Below are 18,779 nucleotides of genomic sequence, written 5' to 3' on the forward strand. Positions count from 1 at the left end.
TATGCAGCATCATGCAAAAGTTTTAGCCACTCCTATGCTTATGTAAGACTTTATCACTGTTACATAAGCATGCATATGCTTTTACTGCATTGGCAGTGTGTTTTGACAAGCTCTCCCCTGGTGAAAATGCAGTGCTCAGACCATGATAGAGCCTCCACCATGTTTCACACATGGCTGTAAACTTATTATTGTTAGATTTATGGGGGGGGGATTACATTTGGATTGATCACTCCATAAATCCAGCTCTTGTATAATTTGACATACCAAACTGAAAGGATGCATCTCTCAGGTCTTGTGTCCGATCTTTGCTGGATTTTTATTTTTTTCAGGTCATGACTTTCAGATACTGTTTATCCGCTGTAAATAGTTTTCTTCTTTTCTCTTCTACTTGTCCAGTTTCCTCTTTTGTTTTGTTTTTTTCAGGTTAAGACCATTAAGTTTTGGGATAATGGCTCCTTGAGAATAACTTCACTGATGGAAAAATAAAATGTTATGCTTGTCGAACTTTGTTTTCTGGAGCATTTTTTGTACATTCAACTAAAGTAACGAGAACAAATTATGTGTTGTTTTTTTTCCCAACAGGCTGTGAGTAACAAAGTGCCTAAAGATCCACTTTAAAATTGTATCTTTGGACACTTTGCTAATTTGTGTTTTATGTGTAGATTCAACACTGATTCATCTCTTGAGTGAATGATTCATAGGTCAGTGTTAAAGGGCTTGACTTTGAGTCAAAGACAGGGCTTATCCTGAGCACATGAACCCCACATAACTAGTTTTTAAACCTGACTGCAAGAGACAGCTAATCAGAAGACAGAAGAATGGGTAATCTGATCTAAAGGGAAACACTGTGCTGAGAAAATCACAATAAGCTGCACAGGGATTTAGTGTTACTGATGAGATTTTCTCCAGTATAAACTACTTCCCACTAAGCAACTTATCAGGGAAACCGAAAATCAAAAGAAAATGTATAAAATAAATAGATAATTGTATTTTTCTTATGATTTATTCACTAACGGTAGGTATCAACATGCAACATGCATGCTAGAATTTAATACTATTATATAATGCTCGATATATTGAAAGCAGATTGTCTTCATTATATCCTGACATGGGTGTAAGTGAAGAAGAAGAAAAGGCAAAAAGCAGGAAATACATATTAGTTTATTCATTCACTGTGCTGTGGTATCACTATGTATGTACATATTATTATGATTATTGATTTTTAATAAAACTTCAGTTTATTTAATGAGCTCACTTTCCATTGTTTAGCCACTGCATGCCCACAAAAGCAGTGAAAATAGTTTATGAAACATAATTTCTTACACAATTACATAAACATTTTAGAATATCTGTCATGGGTAAAGAGAAAGCTCAAGGACGCAAATGATGATTTTAGTGGGTAAAATCATCAATCATCATTAAATATTAACAACAGTGTTAAAAATTGACTTCAGAGTATCAGCCTTGTCCTTACTGAGCAGAACTACAGTGAGGGATCTCCTCGTATCCTTCATATCTGCCTCTGAATCTGCGTGGAAAGACTGAACTCGCCTCCCAACATTTCTCAGTTCTTACATCGTCTCACCTGCTTGGGCCTCGTGTTTGCCAGGCTGCAGTGTTTTGATCCCGATAGATCTAATGAGCAGAAATCAGGCATAATTACTACAAAGCAATCAGCTGAAAATGAGAATAATTCTTTTATTTTAGTAACCTGAATCAGTTATGTTATGTTATTCCCTGGCTGTACAGTGTCAAAACAGCAATTTGGCATAATTTTCTGTCTCCTCCAATCCATTCATTGGGATGTAATTTGGCCCCATTTTGGTCCCATCCTGCATCCTGTTCTCTGAGCTTGTCACTGTCTAGACACACCGAATTATCCCCCGGCTGTGTGTTTTCATTATGACAACATGATATTTAACTATGGCTCAGTTTAATGCTCCATTTATCATCATTATTTTTAAGGATGGTCTAAAGCTAAACCTGTATGGCTAATGAGGTTTCATAGAGTGGTCAGGCTCACAGGACTAGTTTTTAACCACTGTGTCACCAAATGAAACTAATTCAAAAATACCATAATTTTTAAAAACATTAACCCTTAGGATATGTTGAAGTGTTTTCTTTAAAATGGTATTCATTTCCTTCCTCAGATTTATCAGCCGTCTCCCTGTATGCTTCGTGAGACCGTGGCAAATAAAAAATAAAGACACAACATTATCTTATCCTGTCTCCAGGAAGGGTGTCCCCATATCCTCTCTTAGAGGGATACGGTGTCCTGCACTGGAATGTGGACCAAAAGGATAGCACATCCTGGAATGTTGGGAATGTTAGTAACGAAATAAGTATTGGTGCCAGGAAGAAGTTTGTAGGGTTCTTAGTAAGACCTTCCTAGGATTGTTTTTCTTTTTTTCCCTAGAAGATTCTTTGAATGTGACGTCCAAAAATGGCATGTAGGGTATATGTTAAATGGCACCTCGCCTTTGTGGTGCCCCAGGTGTTCCTGCCAGATTGTGAAATTTACAGGGAACATTTTGAAAGGTTGTTTTTTGGAATTAACCGAGTATGCAGAAAGGAAAAAAGAGAAGTTGAGAAAGGAAAATGACAGAATGAGGAATAAGTTAACAAAACCAGGAAAGAGGAATTTACATTTTGTGTTGACAAATGTCATGGAAATAAAGTCTGCTTTCTCTTTGGACGGCATCACAGCGTCCTCATCAGCAAATCCCATTAAACAGCCGACAGCGGGAGTTCATCCTCATACTGATAGATTCATGTCAGTGTCACTGGTGTTTCTTATCATTTGAAACCCGTTACAAAAGTACCAGACTTTAAATTTAAATTCGTTTGTCAACAGCTGTTTCCACATTCAGTAATAAACTGTGATCTCACTGCACTGTAACACGAGTTTATTACCCTGAAAAACTAACAGTTCCATGTTTGCCATTTCTATAGGAGATAGAGAAGGAGGAAACAAATCCAGAAGCATAAATAAGACAGTCGTGGAGACGGTAACACAGGAACACTGACGTGGGAACACGATTGACGCAGCACAGCAGGCGTGCGGAGCGTTTTCGCAGCCGGATAATGTCGCCCTCTTGTGGCTGATAGGAGAGGATGGCCTGCCAAAATATGACAAAAAATATGCTTTACGACATTTTTTTACACAATTATGTGGTTTTTTAAAAATAAATTATTTTAAAAATTTTATTCTTGAAAAGTCTAATTTTAAATGTACAAATTTAAAAGTACAAATAACTATTTTCATTATTAACGTGAACTAATGTTACGTATTTGATGCGGAGCATGATCATCTTTTCCATTACCCCAAGTTCATTACCACATTTTTACTGTTCTATCTAATATGTATGTGTACATAAAAAGAAGATGTTTACAGTGTGAACTACAACAGCTAGTAATTGTCATAACTATTATGTAGTATCTGCAACAGGAAAAAATAAAAACAGGGGTTCCCCTCACAGCTGCTTGTCTTTTTTATTAACTGCGTGAATTTTACACTCCAAGCTAAAAAATTAAAAAATAAAATAAATAAGAAATAAAATAAATATGAATCAATAATTTTGAGTAAATGCAATTGGATATATACAAAAACAGATTTATTAGATTAAATTGAATGTATACTTATCAGTTACATTTCTTTTAACCAGATTCTATAAAATTTAATATCGTAATTTTACATTGTTTTGTGTTCAAAATTAGACAGAAAATGGGCAGATTTTTATTTATTTTTTTAGATAATTTTATTGCATTTAATTGGGCCTTTTTTGAGTGTGTTTCATAAACGAGCATAAAATATACATTTTCTTTTTTGTTGATGTAATTTGCACAGTATTTGGCTTTATTCCGTAAAAAAGAAGCTTCCAGTCCAATTTGGGATGTCACGGGAGTCCGTTGCCAAAGCAACAAGTAAACGAAACAAACCTTAGATTGGGGGGGGGGGGGGGGGGGGGCAAGTCACTACACAGGAAGTTTATTGGCTGGTCGTGAGGACACCTGTCGCTGATTGGCCTGCACTCGTTTATGGAAAAGGAGCAAGCCTTCGTGTTTCCCTTAACGATCAATTAAAGAGTAAACATGGACGAAGAAAAATACGCGTTTGAGCAGACTTTTTCTTTTAACGCTCTTCGCACTAAGACGTTTTCTTTCCTACAAGACAAAGACACCTTGGCACGGTTGATGAAATGGTGACGTAAGAAGTTAAGCCTAAAAAACAAAAGAAAAATCCTCTTCCTTTGTTTATCTGCGGTGTTGCTACCTGTTGGATGCTCTCTGATGGTTGTTTGTTACATTCAGGTCCATGCTGGGGAGGATTTCCGCTCAGTCGTTCAGTTTTGACCACAGTTTCTCCCCTTACTGCAGTGAAAAGTTTGCTCTGGTACGTCTCTAGGATTAAAATATAAAAATGTAATGCTGCTTTGTCAAACCCAATGTGACTGATTAAAACGATGAAAAGGCGTCTTGGTGTGTTTGGTCACTTTTGAACCCCCCTCCGTGTGTGCTCAGTGTTTCTTCAGAGACCCTGAGGTGCTGTCCAGCCTGAGAAAGATGGAGGCTGGAGTCTGGGTGCCTCTTGGTATGTCATGTACCTTTCATCACTGATATCAGGAAATTGCTCTCATCTGCTCCAGTTTTTGCAGTCAGGTCTCTTCAGATTTTTTTTTTTTTTTCGTGTGTGTGTGTGTGTGTTGCAGACAAGCCAATGGTGTCTGTCAGTGTGGAGCCCACGCCTTGCACTAAGGTCTCCATGGAGCTGTTTGATCCAATTTATTCTTGCGGCATCTTGAGGCCCACTGGGCATGTAGTTAAATGCTTTCATGATGTCTACCCTGACTATGATGAACTCCGACAGGTGACTCTCATCTTTTTTTTCTTTTTTACTTTATTTTATTTTGTTGTTTTTATTAACTTTGAGCCAGTTCATGACCTCTTTGGTTGTTCCAGATGTTGCGGGACGAGAAGTCTGAGCACTACTATGTGGTTGGGAGGGAGGAGCGGGGAGAGTTTCTGTTTAGCCTCTTCAAGCACCTGTGTCTTGGGGGTGAGCTCTGTCAGTATGAAGACACCATTGATCCTTACATCAGCACCACGAAGCAAATATACAAAGATCTGATCAGGTGAGAAGCATCTGGCTCCATGTTTATTTATATGCATAAATGAGTCATGACCTAATGGTGAGATTTTGATGCATTTGTTTCGCAGTGTGCAGAAGGACCCAGAGACGAAAAAGATCGCCGTTGTCTCCAAAGTGCTCAAAGTTTGTGCCTTTGTAAGTCCCTGGTTCAGTGTCTGCCTGTTCCCCCGTGAAATGTAGAGAAAATGTTGTGCTGCTCATAAAGTTAGTCTAAATAAGAAGCTAGTCATTTTAGAAAAGCGAGTATTAGGGGGAGGATTAACATACGACGTAAACATGCATGTACTGACAGTACATAGACTTATATTCACTTACAGCTATATTTTATATTAAAGTTCACAGATAATTTTATTTGATGTCAAGTACACCTTTTTAGGCATATCTGAAACATTCCTCTGAGATTTTTGTCTGTATTGACCTGATAGCACATCCGAAAGGTGTTCAACTGGATTGAGATCTGATGATATTTAAGTACGGTGAACATTAACAGATAGACATGCTCGGTAACAATACTCAGGTAGGCTGTGGCATTTATAAACAATGGTCAGTTGGCACTGGGGGGGGCCACAAAGTAACCAAAGAAAATATTCCCCTCACCATTACCCCACCAACAGCATGTTGATACAAGGCTGGACGGATCCATGCTCTCATGTTGTTAATACCAGATTCTGACCTCACCATTTGAATGTAGCAGCAGAAATCAAGAGCAGTCTGGCCACGCTATGTTACGTTCAAAGTCTCTTAAATCACCTTTCTTCTCCATTCTGATGCTCAGTTTGAACTTCAGTACATTCAGTTCATTTCTATATGCCTAATTGCATTTTCTGCCGTGTGATTGGCTGATTACACTTATCCGCTAACGAGCGGATGAACAGGCATGCCTAATAAAGTGAGTGCATTCTTGAGACAGATTGAGACAAATCAGAGACGTGTTGTTCCCACATGTGTTAACCACATAATTTTATCGTCTGTAGGACGAGTCTGGCCGATGTTTCCCTGGGGTGCGAGAGGAGGAGCAGACATTTGCCTATTTGATTGTCGACCCTTATAAACGTCACGTGACTTTGTTCTGTCACTTCTACGGTGTGGGCAACTTCACAGTGTGACAGCAAAGAACTGGAAATAGAAAACCTGCTGATTTCCTGCTGCTCACTATGTATGCATAATAGACTGTATATAAAAGATGGGCATCTCCTATGGGTCTGAAAAGTAAGGCAAATGTTAAAGTGCCTTGACCCTGCATTCTTGGTGGGAGGGGGCAATTGTATAGAAGCCAGTGAGCAAACAAATATTACTGTTGCAGTCATTTATGACCTCAGGAAACTCTTCCATGGTGACTTTATAGTCTCAATTTCTACTAGCTTCATTGAATACAGCATGATTTCCATTTTGTAAATTAAGGTCCTTTAAAAAAAAAAAAAAGACTATATATTTTTAGGTAAAGTCTCCAACAGCAAGATGGTGACAGTCAAAATGCTCAAAACGGGAGTCCACAAATCAGTGGATGACATCGTTGGAGGCTACATCCATCTTTTATATACAGGCTATCAGACATTTTCAGTTTTCTTCCCATGAGGAAAGCAGCTGAAGACCAGTTCCCTGTTTTGAGTGTAAACTGTGCAATAAAATGTTTTAATCCTGTCACATACAATTTACTAAAAGTGTGTCTTTGCAGCTGAATGTTTGGAGATAAACATCTAAATAAGGATGTCAATATTTTAAATACATTGTTTTTTTGGTCAGATATTCACCTTTAAACAATCTTGTCTCAGAAAGTCTTGAATAAATTGACTTATTTCTTGTATTTATTATTATTTTTTAGCTCCATTTCATTTCTACCTAAGGTATATGTTGCTTTTGTCATGCGCCACCTACTGGAAGGCTGAAATAATTTGAAGTTTGAGTGTGGATGATGTACATCGGAGCCTTCAGGGAGTTGAGTAGCAGCTCTTTTTCCACGTTTGTTGGCAGACGTTGAGTATCATTTTTATCTTGAAACAGAATTTTAAGCATTTTTATAGTTCCTTTTGAAAATTTGTATTATTTCCAGATAAAAGACACCCAACAGCAAACAGTCCAAAGAGCTTTAATAAATTAATAATTAGTCAAGTGATCCAATTTCATCTCCAGCAGATGTTGTTGTTGTTGTTGCATCTCCTAAAAGGATCAAATGGAGGTGCTCATTAGATTAGAAAATAAATCAGCGCCATGTTTCATTCAACCAGTAGCCACATCAATTAGAGTTGGAAGACTTTGTTCAGTTTTCTTATTGCTTGATCAGTTTGAGTTTCACTTTAACGACAGTTCAGACAAATAGAGACGCTACAGAGCGATGCTGGAATGTCGGATGGCAGCAAGACAGTGAAAGATGGGCATCATGAAGAAGACATGAAAAAAGAACGTGCAGATTGAGTCATGCATAGCATTCAGTCAGACAGTTAAAGTTTCTCATACTCGGGTTTCTAGACTAGCGCCCCCTAGTGGCCTCAGAGGTAGTTGTGTGGAAGCCATTCTGAGCTACGTGACATGCTTATGAGAGAAGACATGACAGCAGAGACTCCTGCAACGACACAAATGTCCATGCCTCCAGCCTCCACATCTAATACAGAAAGGGTGTCGATGCAATAAGGACCTGTTAGGTACAACGATGTCCCGAACATTCAGCAAAATTCTCAAATATACCAAAGTTTACAGCAGTCAGAACAAATCTTTAGAACAATCTTGACGTTTTGCGGTAACGTAGCATGTGACCATCCTCGCGTGATTTCAGTTAAACACGTCTCTTCGAAGCGGGCTTACGATAGAACGAGGGAGTAGAAGGCACAGGTAATTTCCTTTCCTGTCTTAACTCTAGGTTTTACATCCTTTAAGTTGGTCTTCTAATACTGGGGCTACCACGAAACAAACAACATGCAGTACAGAGATCTCGCAGACATTTTCATAATGCTGACAATAAAGTGACGGTGGCACTGTTCAGTTTAATAATGCCTCTAATAAATAGGCACCTCTTCTATAATCTAGGCCACGTAATAAAGCTACCGAGCGCCTCTCCGTGAATTAAATGAGAGCAAAACTGCAAGCTCATAGTGCCATTTTATTCCTCATGGCAGCAAGAGCAACAGACCATAAACAGATCTAAAAGGACCGTGCGAGGAAGTACATTCACTGTGTAAGTCTAAAGTGGAGCACCTGAGTCAACTGGCGTGACCGGAACAAATGAATGAATGATTTACAGGGACAGAAGACGTGTTTTTACTGGCCAAATACAGCAAGATGGATGTTTTCTCAGTCAATTAAACGAAAACATTAAAAAAAAAAGTATATATATATAATACATATGATCTCTGCAATTCGTGCGTGTGAACCATGATTTAACTTGAAAATAAAATGCTACATTAATTGAACAATCATATCTAGCTTAATTAAATATATTAACTTAAATCCTGCATTCACAACCGAAATCGTTAAAAAACATCCTCTCTTCTAGGTTACATGAAATCGAGTGCATGAACACAATTACAGTAAAGAAATCAAAACAAAAGATTCATCAAGTGCCAGAGTATTTAAGTAAAAAGGACTTTCATATATGTGTGTATGTGTGTGCATTTGTGCACTCTCCAGTTTTTTCCATCAGCAGAGAGCATTTAGAGCGCAAAAGGGCAACGAGAAAGAAACCAGAAAAGACAAAGAGAGTGCGCCGGCTGCAAGCTGAGGCTGTAAGGCTGTAACCGTTTCCCAGCACACAAGCGTTCATCCGGGTAAGGAAATTCATGCATTTGACCTGGATGCGTTTCAGGATTCGATGTTTAACAAAACTGCGCCAAACTGGGTCAAAATGTCCCAGTGAGAGTTAAGAGCGGGCGCTGCAGACTGCCTGAAGCAGCTGACCTGAAGGTAAGGGTGAGTGACAGGAAGCTCTGGAGAAAGTGACGCTTTCCTGTCCATGAAATTCTCATTTTTTTTCCCCATCTGGTCTGAGGAGCATGCGTGCCGGGAACGTGGGCTGCAAGACAGCAAGTTTTAAAGGGCGGGTTTAAATTTAAATACAGGTTACTGAGATAAGTGGCATTTGAAAGCCTGTTAAAGAACATTTTGGCTCTATTAAATTCTAAACAAGTACGAGCATTCCTTATTTCAGTCAAACAGGGATGTGTGTGGGTTGTTTTCTTTCTTTCTCTGTTGTTTTTTTTGCATGTGGGCTTGTTGGAGACCAAACTTCTAAGGAGTAATGTACTGTATACACACCAGTCCAACACATTCTCCTAACTCTGTTTCATGTGTGTAGTTTGGGCAATTAAAGCAGGATTTACACGTTTAACCCCTTCCTTTTGTTCAGATGATACCACTGGAGTCTGGTGGCTGTCAGTCGAGCCTGAGAGATTCTCCCCTTTTCCACAGGAGCACCTTGTCTCAACTCCTTTGGTGCTACTCAAGAGCTGTGATGCCATCCTAAATTATCAAAGTAATCACAGACAAATCAGTGTCTGATGAAAACTGATGGTGTGGACAAAAGATTTCTCTAAAACTTTAAAAAACTTCAGTGAACCGCACCGATTATCTACAGCTTTAAATTAGGCATCGATGTATATAGCATGAAGTGAGCGGCTGGGAGTGGTTCAGTAGTCAAGTATTAGTCGTTCACGTGTCCTTTCTTCATCTCCATCCTCATGTACAGTAGTGGGTTCAGAGGTGTGTGCGGTGAGCAGCTTTGGCTGTGGCTCCCTGTCAGGTGGAGCCATCTGTTGGCCACGGGCTGGAAACGTTCACTCGAGGGGGAAAGTAAAGGGGGGATGCAGAGTGAAGACTGAAATGAAAGGAAGTGATGAGAAGTCATTTAGGCTGAGTGAGGACACAGCCTTAGGAAGACATACTGTAAAGGGTTTGTGCCTTTGTTTGAACAGTCAGCTCATTGTCATTCCAAGTTGCCGCTCTCAGACTGAGAGATGTTGAGTGTGTTAGCAGAGGGGAAGAGGTCTCTTTGGTCCGTGGGGCTGTGGTAGTCAGAAGTCAGGTCGGGGTCGAGGAGGGAGGACAAGGTAAAGTTGGACGAGCCTTTCTTCAGGCACTGGGAGTAAAAGTTGAGCAGGAGGTCCAGCTTGTTTTCTATGGACTGAACCTGAACAAACACACACAGACATGAATGGCACTCATGTAAGCTACATCTCATCACTTCCTAACAGCACATGAGAGCTACAGAACAGAAAGAAAACACACTTTAACAGGTCCACTGTTCATATATCAAACTCTACTCCATTACTCGGCCCTGAAAATCTTAGAAATATGGTATCTAACCAGATTCTTACTCTGGATGGCATTACCTTGGCCTCCAGTAACACTGTGAGGAACCTTGGAGTCATTTTTGACCAGGACATGTCCTTCAAAGCACATATTAAACAAATATGTAAGACTGCTTTCTTCCATTTGCGCAACATCTCTAAAATTAGAAATATCCTGTCTCAGAGTGACGCTGAAAAACTAGTTCATGCATTTATTACTTCCAGGCTGGACTACTGTAATTCATTATTATCAGGATGTCCAAAAAACTCACTGAAAAGCCTTCAGCTAATCCAAAATGCTGCAGCAAGAGTACTGACAGGGACTAGAAAGAGAGAGCATATTTCTCCTGTTTTGGCTTCCCTTCATTGGCTTCTTGTTAAATCCAGAATTGAATTCAAAATCCTGCTCCTCACATACAAGGTCTTAAATAATCAGGCCCCATCTTATCTTAATGACCTTGTAGTACCATATCATCCTATTAGAGCACTTCGGTCTCGCTCTGCAGGCCTACTTGTTGTTCCTAGAGTATTTAAAAGTAAAATGGGAGGCAGAGCCTTCAGTTTTCAGGCTCCTCGGCTGTGGAACCAGCTTCCAGTTTGGATTCGGGAGACAGACACTATCTCTGCTTTTAAGATTAGGCTTAAAACTTTCCTTTTTGCTAAAGCATATAGTTAGGGCTGGACCAGGTGACCCTGAATCCTCCCTTAGTTATGCTGCAATAGACGTAGGCTGCCGGGGGATTCCCATGATGCATTGAGTTTTTCCTTTCCAGTCACCTTTCTCACTCACTATGTATTAATAGACCTCTCTGCATTGAATCATATCTGTTATTAACCTCTGTCTCTCTTCCACAGCATGTCTTTATCCTGTCTTCCTTCTCTCACCCCAACCGGTCGCAGCAGATGGCCGCCCCTCCCTGAGCCTGGTTCTGCCAGAGGTTTCTTCCTGTTAAAAGGGAGTTTTTCCTTCCCACTGTCGCCAAAGTGCTTGCTCATAGGGGGTCATATGATTGTTGGGTTTTTCTCTGTATCTATGAAGCGCCTTGAGGCGACTTTTGTTGTGATTTGGCGCTATATAAATAAAATTGAATTGAATTGAATTGAATTACCTGTTTCTCCACCTTGACTACACGGCCCATCATGCTTAGCTCATCCAGTGAGTCCAGTTCTGGCTGTGTCTTCTCTCCCTTTTCAGGACGTGTCTTCTTATCTGGCTGAACAGCTCCTCGTCCAATTATCTGGTCCACCCTTTTTCACAAAAATAAACCATAATAAAGAGTAAATACCCAAAAACTACAAGACTTTTTTTGGCTCAGCATGATTGATGGGAGGGCAATGGAGAAAGTGAATAGTTTCACAACTGAGTTCAGGTGCTTTAATTTAACAAGCTCAGTTCAGCTGCACAAACGAGCAGTCGTTGCTGCTCATCAATCGGGGAATGGTTACAAGGCCATCCAAACAATCTGAGGTCCATGTTTCAACAGTGAGGAAGATTATTCAGAGGTAGAAAACATTCAAGACAAGAAATCTCCCCAGGAAAGGACATCCCAGCATATGCAAAAAAAAAACCAGAGCTATGACTCAGACTCTAGGCGTCAGTTAGCATGTTAAATGTTAAAGTTCATGGCAGTACATGTTTGGCGAAAACCAAATAGCCTATCAGGCAACAGATTCTGTGAAATGCTGCCTCTGACGTTCACAAACAGGACATCTTTGTGATCTGATACCAAACCATTTTGGTCCGGATCAGAGTCATATTTTGGGTTTTTGTGTTCAGAGTATCTTTGGCTTCATGCAGTTAAACCATCTTTGCAGAGAGTAAAGGAGTAATGCAACTTTTTCTTTTTATTAGCTTTTTTGGCCTAAGTTCATCTGCACTCAAAATAAAATGTTTTCCATAATCCGAACCTGACTGACTAAACACTGATTATTACCCTAAAAGGATAAAACATGACACAAAAAGCCAGTGAGTTTCTAGACTGTCCTCATAGAGCCACAAGTCACTTCTTCTACTGATTTTTCTTCTTTTTTTTTGTTAAATAAACAAGAGATAACATGTTGTTTGTTGAGCTTTAAAGAGTGCTTCAGAGCAGATTCACAAAAATATCTTCCTATGAAACACACAATTAAAAGAGCTACCTGGTCTGCAGGCTCTTGATGCGGCCCAGCATGTCCAAGTGTCCAGCAGAATACTGCTCTATGACATCCTTCACATCGTACGGGCGTAGTGTCTCCTTAAACTTCCTCTTGGCCACAAGGAACTTCAAGATCCTACACACAGACAACACACACAGAACTCACTGTTAATGCTCCTCCGTTCACCTTTAGATGGCTTCAAAGCGCACGCTCACACAAGCGGGGGTTGAGTGAACTTTTGGAAGAATGCAGGGGTGGGAGGCTATCACATGAGGCAGCCCACCTTGACAATAACAAGATTAATTAAAGTCAGCGTGACCTTATCGTTCACAAACAGCTGCATAATGGTAACAGTCACAAACCTGCTAAACCATGTGGATATATTGTGACGATGAGAGCATCTCCCAGAGACATTTCCTTATCAGTATTTGCCGTTTCAGCTTTTCTTCGGACAGAAACGGGTAACACACGCACACGTGCCTCTAGCCCCCACTCCCCCTTCCTCTTTTGTCAGTGTGACAGCCACACTGGAGCCACTGGTGGACCACAGCTGCTCCGGCTCCCAGTGGATGCATCATCACCATCCACATCCCGGCGTGGGGGGAGTCACACACCGAGGATTGTCGAGCCAGCACTACTGTACGCAGCAAACACATCGATGACAACATGCGCCGCCAGAGCTGTTCTGGTCGGACGTTTCGCTGGAAGGAGCAGAGCGAGTGCAAGAGATAACGGGAAGAGAGCAGAGGAAAGTTTGAGGATGGGTGCGAGTGCGCGCCAGGCTTTCTGTGTTGGATGGGTCATTCAATTTCCTTCTTATCACTTAGTCAGCTTAGACATGCTGGACACAGCTACACATCCAAGCTTTCTCCACACCCTGTGATAGATTGTCCTTCACGTCATGTCAAGAGAGTTTTGGGAGAATGAGGGAAGGAAAGGCAAGGAAGCAGAAGGACGGAAGATGGGATTTTTTTTAAATGAGACAATCCTATCTCTCCAACCCCATACGACTGAGTCGCTGTAATAAGCCGGAAATCAGAAATGCTCAGCTGTTTTGGGAAATAAAAAACACACATGCATAGGTAACTGTGTGCACAAACACAATAATGTAATAGCACAAATGCATACATGAATGTAGCTGCTGCTCGCTGATGTACACACCAACACAAGTGCGCATGTGGGCGATGCACGAGCAGTGAAATCTCAACTTGCGCGAGGGGTCATTTTCTGTAATAACCACTGTAACCTTTGTTGAGGTCTGCAGCTCTTGCATTTCCAGTGACCGCGTGTTGTATAGTGACCGTCCTGCAAAGAAAGGGAGAAGGTGCAAGCGAAGGAGAAGAGGAGCGCGAGGAGGAGGAGTGGAGGTCTGCAGCTGGTGCCGAAGCAGCCGTCAGCACACTCCTCCTCCTCCTCTTCTCGCAGTACTCTATTTCTTGATGACTTCTGCGTTTGGGGGTATTTTTGCAGGCGATCTTTTCTTATTTTGCAGGTAGGTGCAGATTTTTTGCCAGGGTGGGCCTCAGGTGCGGGTAAAAGAAAAGGTTGAGACAGGATGGGAGGGGGTGGTGGGCTTAGATTTGGATCCTCCAAGGATTTCTTCAAAATGCTGACTCTCCTTCCTGGCCACTGATATGGTTTTCATAATACACAGTCGGATAAGAGTAGGGCTCCCCTCTCTCTCCAGTTAACTTCCTGTCAGTCGCAGTTCTACACTACAGCTGGCACTGCTCACTGAAAGATACCATCACCACCCCCCGACTTCTCGGAAGCTGAGACGTAAAAACACAGTAATGACTGAACAAATAGAAGTGTCAATTGTGCCCTAAAATGCTTGCTTAGCCAATGCAAATATTTTTGCAAGTCAGCAAAGGTGGATCTCTGATAGTGTCAAATGGCAAGGATTTATCTGGGAATTAAAAACGACTGTTGTGCTGACACAAATTCTACGTGGGCCAAGTAGGGTGAGCCCCTGCAGGTCTGATCCTTCACTAGATTACTGAATAAACCCTATAAGCTACAGTACGTGGCTAAGTATGCTTATGGAAAATTTGATGTGTAAATCTGATAACTTTAAAAAATATTCAGCTGAAAGAACACAAAATCTGATGATTCAAGATTAAACACTATAAATAGTGGCCGTGTCCAAGCTATTTTTGTCACTTCGTCTGAGCCATCATTTCTTTATATTTTGCTTCCCAGGAGTCAGATTTCAAAGTGGGCTTGAGCAATAGTTCTCCAGGCTTCCTGAAGTTCTTTGTGATGAGTTATTTGTTTGACACTGGCTGCTATTTGACTCATTTTCAGTTCAATCCTTGTACCTGATCATTTTCAGAGGAATATTTGTTTTGTTTGTTTGTTAAGCCACTTAATGCAGACCTATGAATCATTCCAACTACAAAGAAAGTTACAAATTACAGGAAAGCTTTCCTAAGAGAGTTCAGGCTGCGTTAAAGAATAAAGGCCATAACAAAAATTCACTTTAATGCTCATTAGATTTGTACAAACTCAGTTTTTGCCTCATATACTGTATTTTCATGTGTTTTTGCACATTTCAATAACTGTCTGCACCTGTATCCCATTTTTCTAGCATAAATATAAACACATCAGCAGCGGCTCAAGACATTTGCATAGTACTTTAGATTATTGGATTTGTTTGGAGGAGACTTACAATAAAGGAAATACAGAAAAACACCAGACCTAATTTCCCCACACCCTCCTCCTTTCTCCCACTACCAATCCCTTCGCACATACGCAAACAGAACGGGCATTTACGCATTTATTCAGTCAGCCGGGCACTGATTAATAACATTCACCGAAAGTGAAAGATCAGCACTAAGACCTGCTGCAAAATGTGGTGTTTTCACTTACACCAATCAAATACCTTTCTGAGAAGCTGCATGCATGTGTGTGTGTTAACACAGTGATGCACCTGCTGTTTACACACCTGCACTATATATAGGAAGCTCCTCACTTCTATTGTCTGCAGCACTGAGCAGCTGAGGTCAGAGCTATCTGCTGAGTCAAGTGAAAACCCGAGGAGAGATCATATAATGGCCTATCAGTGGCATTACACTATCAAACCATTATACATCATCTCTGCAATGGTAAACATCCATCTGCTGTGCACCCAATGAAGAGAAAGCATCACTCTATGTGTTAACAAGCACTGTGTTCAGACAGCTCATTAGTAAGTGGACAAGAGTAAAGTCTGATCGGTTTAAACAGCGTCAAACTTAGAAAACCTGAGAGACGGGGCAGAGATGTCCTGTTGACCTTGTTGGGTAAGAAGACAAATGTGCTGCATTTCATAACTGCCTGTCTTTATAACGGATGCAGCTTTTTCCATTTCTGATATGATACTGATACCAATCTGATACCAGTGATAAATTAACAAGCTGTATCCACAGATACAGACACCTAAAAAACACCATGCGACAAATCCAAGACTGGTGTTTTTATTAGTGAAATAATAAATGCGGGCAGGCCTCAGATAAATACAATAAAGAATCAAAGCTGTAATATAATCTTCCATTTTTCCAGTTTATTTCACTAGTTTAATTTAAGCATATTATCATATTATCATATTAAGAGTCAATATTTACACTCACACCAGCTGACAACATCTTTTGCCAACATGCATGAAGGAAAGCAACAAGTGTGGTATGAAGAACAACTTCATCAATGCATTTTGGTCTGTGGCCTTTGTCCAGGTAATCAAAACCATGTTATGTGACCATAAGTGTAATAAATATTCCAACACAATCAAGCTTTTCGGGTTCAGATCGGACTGACAGCATAAGCTGTTCCCTTGTTAAGTGTCTGTGTCTCTACTGTTCGATCATAATACTCTTTCAACCTTAGAAAATATTCAATTGATTGTTGTTTCTCCAAGCTATGAAGTCACCATGGTAACTTGCACACACCTTACCTGCTCCAGAGCAGGTCATGTTTCTCTAGCTCGCCTCTGATGCAGCTAGAAAGTTAGAGGTAAAGATGATGGCTTATAAACACATAGGAGGTGTACTGTACATGAGATAGAAGCTACTCTGTACCTAATGGAAATGCTCCGAAAGGTCGTAACTGTTTATGCCATAAAACTTTTTGTATTTAAAGTGTAGTCACCCTCAGTGTTCAGAGTTAACTCGTTGTAGTAAAGCGTTCCCTCTGCAGTATGGAATGATTTTCTTCACAGGAAAATATCTACAGTGTTCTATGTGAGATATAAGAAGAGGGAAAACATTTCTAAAAAAGGGTGCTGATGTATAATACACAATATAAACCAAAAGAAGAGGTTTTGAGAACTGTCCCATACTGCACTTGAACTGACAACCTTCAATCTAAAGAGAGAGGTGAGCACATATGGTAACTTACCCACTAAGCAAGAGATGAGAGAGAGTTTAGCAGCTTTACTGTCCTATAAGATGCCATGTAGTAAAATAATCCTGAAGCATAAAGGCTTGAACTTGTAGTACAAAATTTATGTACTTAGTTTTGCACACACTAAGTTTACTGACTGACACAGTCTGCATTTTTTCCTTCTTGGCTTTAAATGGACTTTATTTATTCAGTGCTTTTACACTGCAGGCTTTTTCACTTAGCGTACACATTCGTACCTTAGTTTTAAATAGATTACTATATGCTGTACATCTCCTCAGACACACTGAGTGGCTACACCAAGAGTGTTGCTTTTAGCCCGTGTTACCTCTATAACCTCTTTGGCTTTTTCAGCTCACGGTTTACAGCCTCAGCTGACAATAGAAATGTTTACAATTAGTCACATGTTGTCAACACCACTTGTGTTGTAGCTGGTCTCTGGTACCTTGAGTTGATTTACCAACTGCCTTTGTGTGATATTATGAACTTACAGGCCAGAAATCTGTCTAAAACAAGTTACTGTTGAATGACAGCTGAATTTCACAATCCCTGATGTCATGATATATAGATTTTCATTTTATGCATATAACCGCTATTTTTTAAAGTATATATGGAACCACACAGACGCTGTCACGCTATCAAGAGAAATGCTCTGAGGGTACAGTGCTGACATCAGGGACCAGAGTCATTTTAATGTGCTCTCATCGTCACCCCAACCTGCACCCCGGGAGACAAACTAGACCGTAACACCAGATGTTTGCTAGCAATTGTAGTATTCCTCTGCTACAATCTCTTACTATTATGTGAGAATGAATGTGACTTTGTACATGAGGTGGGAGGACACTGGACCTATGTCCACATGTCTCTCCACTTTTCGGCGTGATAGGAATTAACATCAATCTCAGCTCAGGTGTAAGCAACTTCTAATTTTTGGTGTCATTGTTGAAATGACACAGCATCATCTGGATGCTTGTATACTCTCTAATACATTTTTCCAGTCATGCCACCTCACACATGAATGAGTCGGGCCTGCTGAGACACAAGGTCACATGGAGGGAACTAACCCAGCCTGCAGGAGGGCCCAGTTACCTCTCCTAAGAGGACATTTTTACTCAGTCAGCTGAATCTGCGCACGCCAGCTCTTAAATGGAGGAGAGGCATGTTCACCTATTAATGAAGGCTGTGTACAATAGGAACCACCACTGGCGGGTGAGTGATCTTATCCAGTCAATAACAGGACGGACAGCAGCTCTGGCTTGTAGCTGAAAATTATGATTTAATAGAGAAACTACACTCATGTAGAAAAGAAAGTACAACCTTGGTCAGTTCAAAGGTTTTACATATGAAAATATAAAAAAGTCGCTTTATGCTTGGAGCGCTACAACCATGCAAGAACAGCAACATATTACATCGTGTCACTACTTACTCAACAAAGGCTAAGCCAAATACAGAAGCAGTATTTGTAAAACTAAACAAATCCATGATTCAGTAGCTTGTAGAGTTACCTTTGCCAACAATAAGTTGAAGTAATTGTTTTATCACTCTCTCACATCACTGTGGAGCATTTCTGACCTGTTCTTCTTTACAGCGTTGCTTCAGTTCATTAATGTTTGGGTCCTTCATTTAAGCAAAACTCTGTTAAGGTTCCTCCACAGCTTTTCAATCAGGTTGAGGTCTGAGCTTTGACTCGACCAATGCGACATCTTGATTCTTTTCTTTTTCAGCCCTTCTGTTGTATATTTGTGTTTGGGGATCATTGTCTTGTTGGATGACCCAATTTGGGCCCAGCTTCAGCTGTTGGACAAATGTCTTCACATTTGACTCTAGAATGCTTTGGTGTA

At 40.5% G+C, this 18,779-nt stretch overlaps 2 protein-coding genes across 7 annotated transcripts in view; one reads left to right on the top strand and one right to left on the bottom strand.

Annotated features, from left to right (window-relative positions):
- Nucleotides 1-4,067: 4,067 nt before the first annotated feature.
- Nucleotides 4,068-7,028, top strand: cfap300 (cilia and flagella associated protein 300). 3 transcript variants are annotated; one of them, XM_085261643.1, is made up of 7 exons: nt 4,068-4,214; nt 4,312-4,393; nt 4,522-4,591; nt 4,710-4,867; nt 4,960-5,132; nt 5,218-5,284; nt 6,124-7,021. In XM_085261643.1, the coding sequence occupies exons 2-7, from the start codon at nt 4,316-4,318 to the stop codon at nt 6,253-6,255; spliced, it is 678 nt and encodes a 225-aa protein (XP_085117769.1). In that variant the 5' UTR covers nt 4,068-4,214; nt 4,312-4,315; the 3' UTR covers nt 6,256-7,021. The 3 variants fall into 3 exon arrangements, with proteins under 3 accessions (XP_085117769.1, XP_085117768.1, XP_085117770.1); XM_085261642.1 differs by having other exon boundaries at nt 4,068-4,207; nt 6,124-7,018; XM_085261644.1 differs by having other exon boundaries at nt 4,085-4,202; nt 6,124-7,028.
- A 191-nt stretch (nt 7,029-7,219) lies between these two features.
- kcnq4 (potassium voltage-gated channel, KQT-like subfamily, member 4) overlaps nt 7,220-18,779 on the bottom strand; it is a 55,530-nt gene continuing 43,970 nt past the window's right edge. For 3 of the 4 annotated variants that reach the window (XM_085261640.1, XM_085261638.1, XM_085261637.1), the window contains 3 exons: nt 12,565-12,696; nt 11,535-11,673; nt 9,927-10,265 (listed from right to left, as the gene is read on the bottom strand). In XM_085261640.1, the coding sequence (XP_085117766.1) occupies nt 10,062-10,265; nt 11,535-11,673; nt 12,565-12,696 (475 nt within the window). In that variant the 3' untranslated portion in view covers nt 9,927-10,061. Of the gene's footprint in view, nt 9,848-9,926; nt 10,266-11,534; nt 11,674-12,564; nt 12,697-18,779 lie in introns of those variants that run through there. The other variant, XM_085261641.1, reaches the window with a different exon arrangement.

This window comes from Mchenga conophoros, linkage group LG22, assembly GCF_057382185.1.
Source record: "Mchenga conophoros isolate Kocher_MC1m ecotype Shallow Benthic linkage group LG22, M_conophoros_male_GT1.1, whole genome shotgun sequence".
Lineage (NCBI taxonomy): Eukaryota > Metazoa > Chordata > Actinopteri > Cichliformes > Cichlidae > Mchenga > Mchenga conophoros.

Coding starts and splice junctions, on each gene's coding strand:
- cfap300 (XM_085261644.1), top strand. CDS start 4,093: ATGGACGAAGAAAAATACGCGTTTGAGCAGACTTTTTCTTTTAACGCT. Junction 4,394..4,521: donor GCAGTGAAAAGTTTGCTCTG/GTACGTCTCTAG, acceptor GTGTGTGCTCAG/TGTTTCTTCAGAGACCCTGA. Junction 5,285..6,123: donor TGCTCAAAGTTTGTGCCTTT/GTAAGTCCCTGG, acceptor TATCGTCTGTAG/GACGAGTCTGGCCGATGTTT.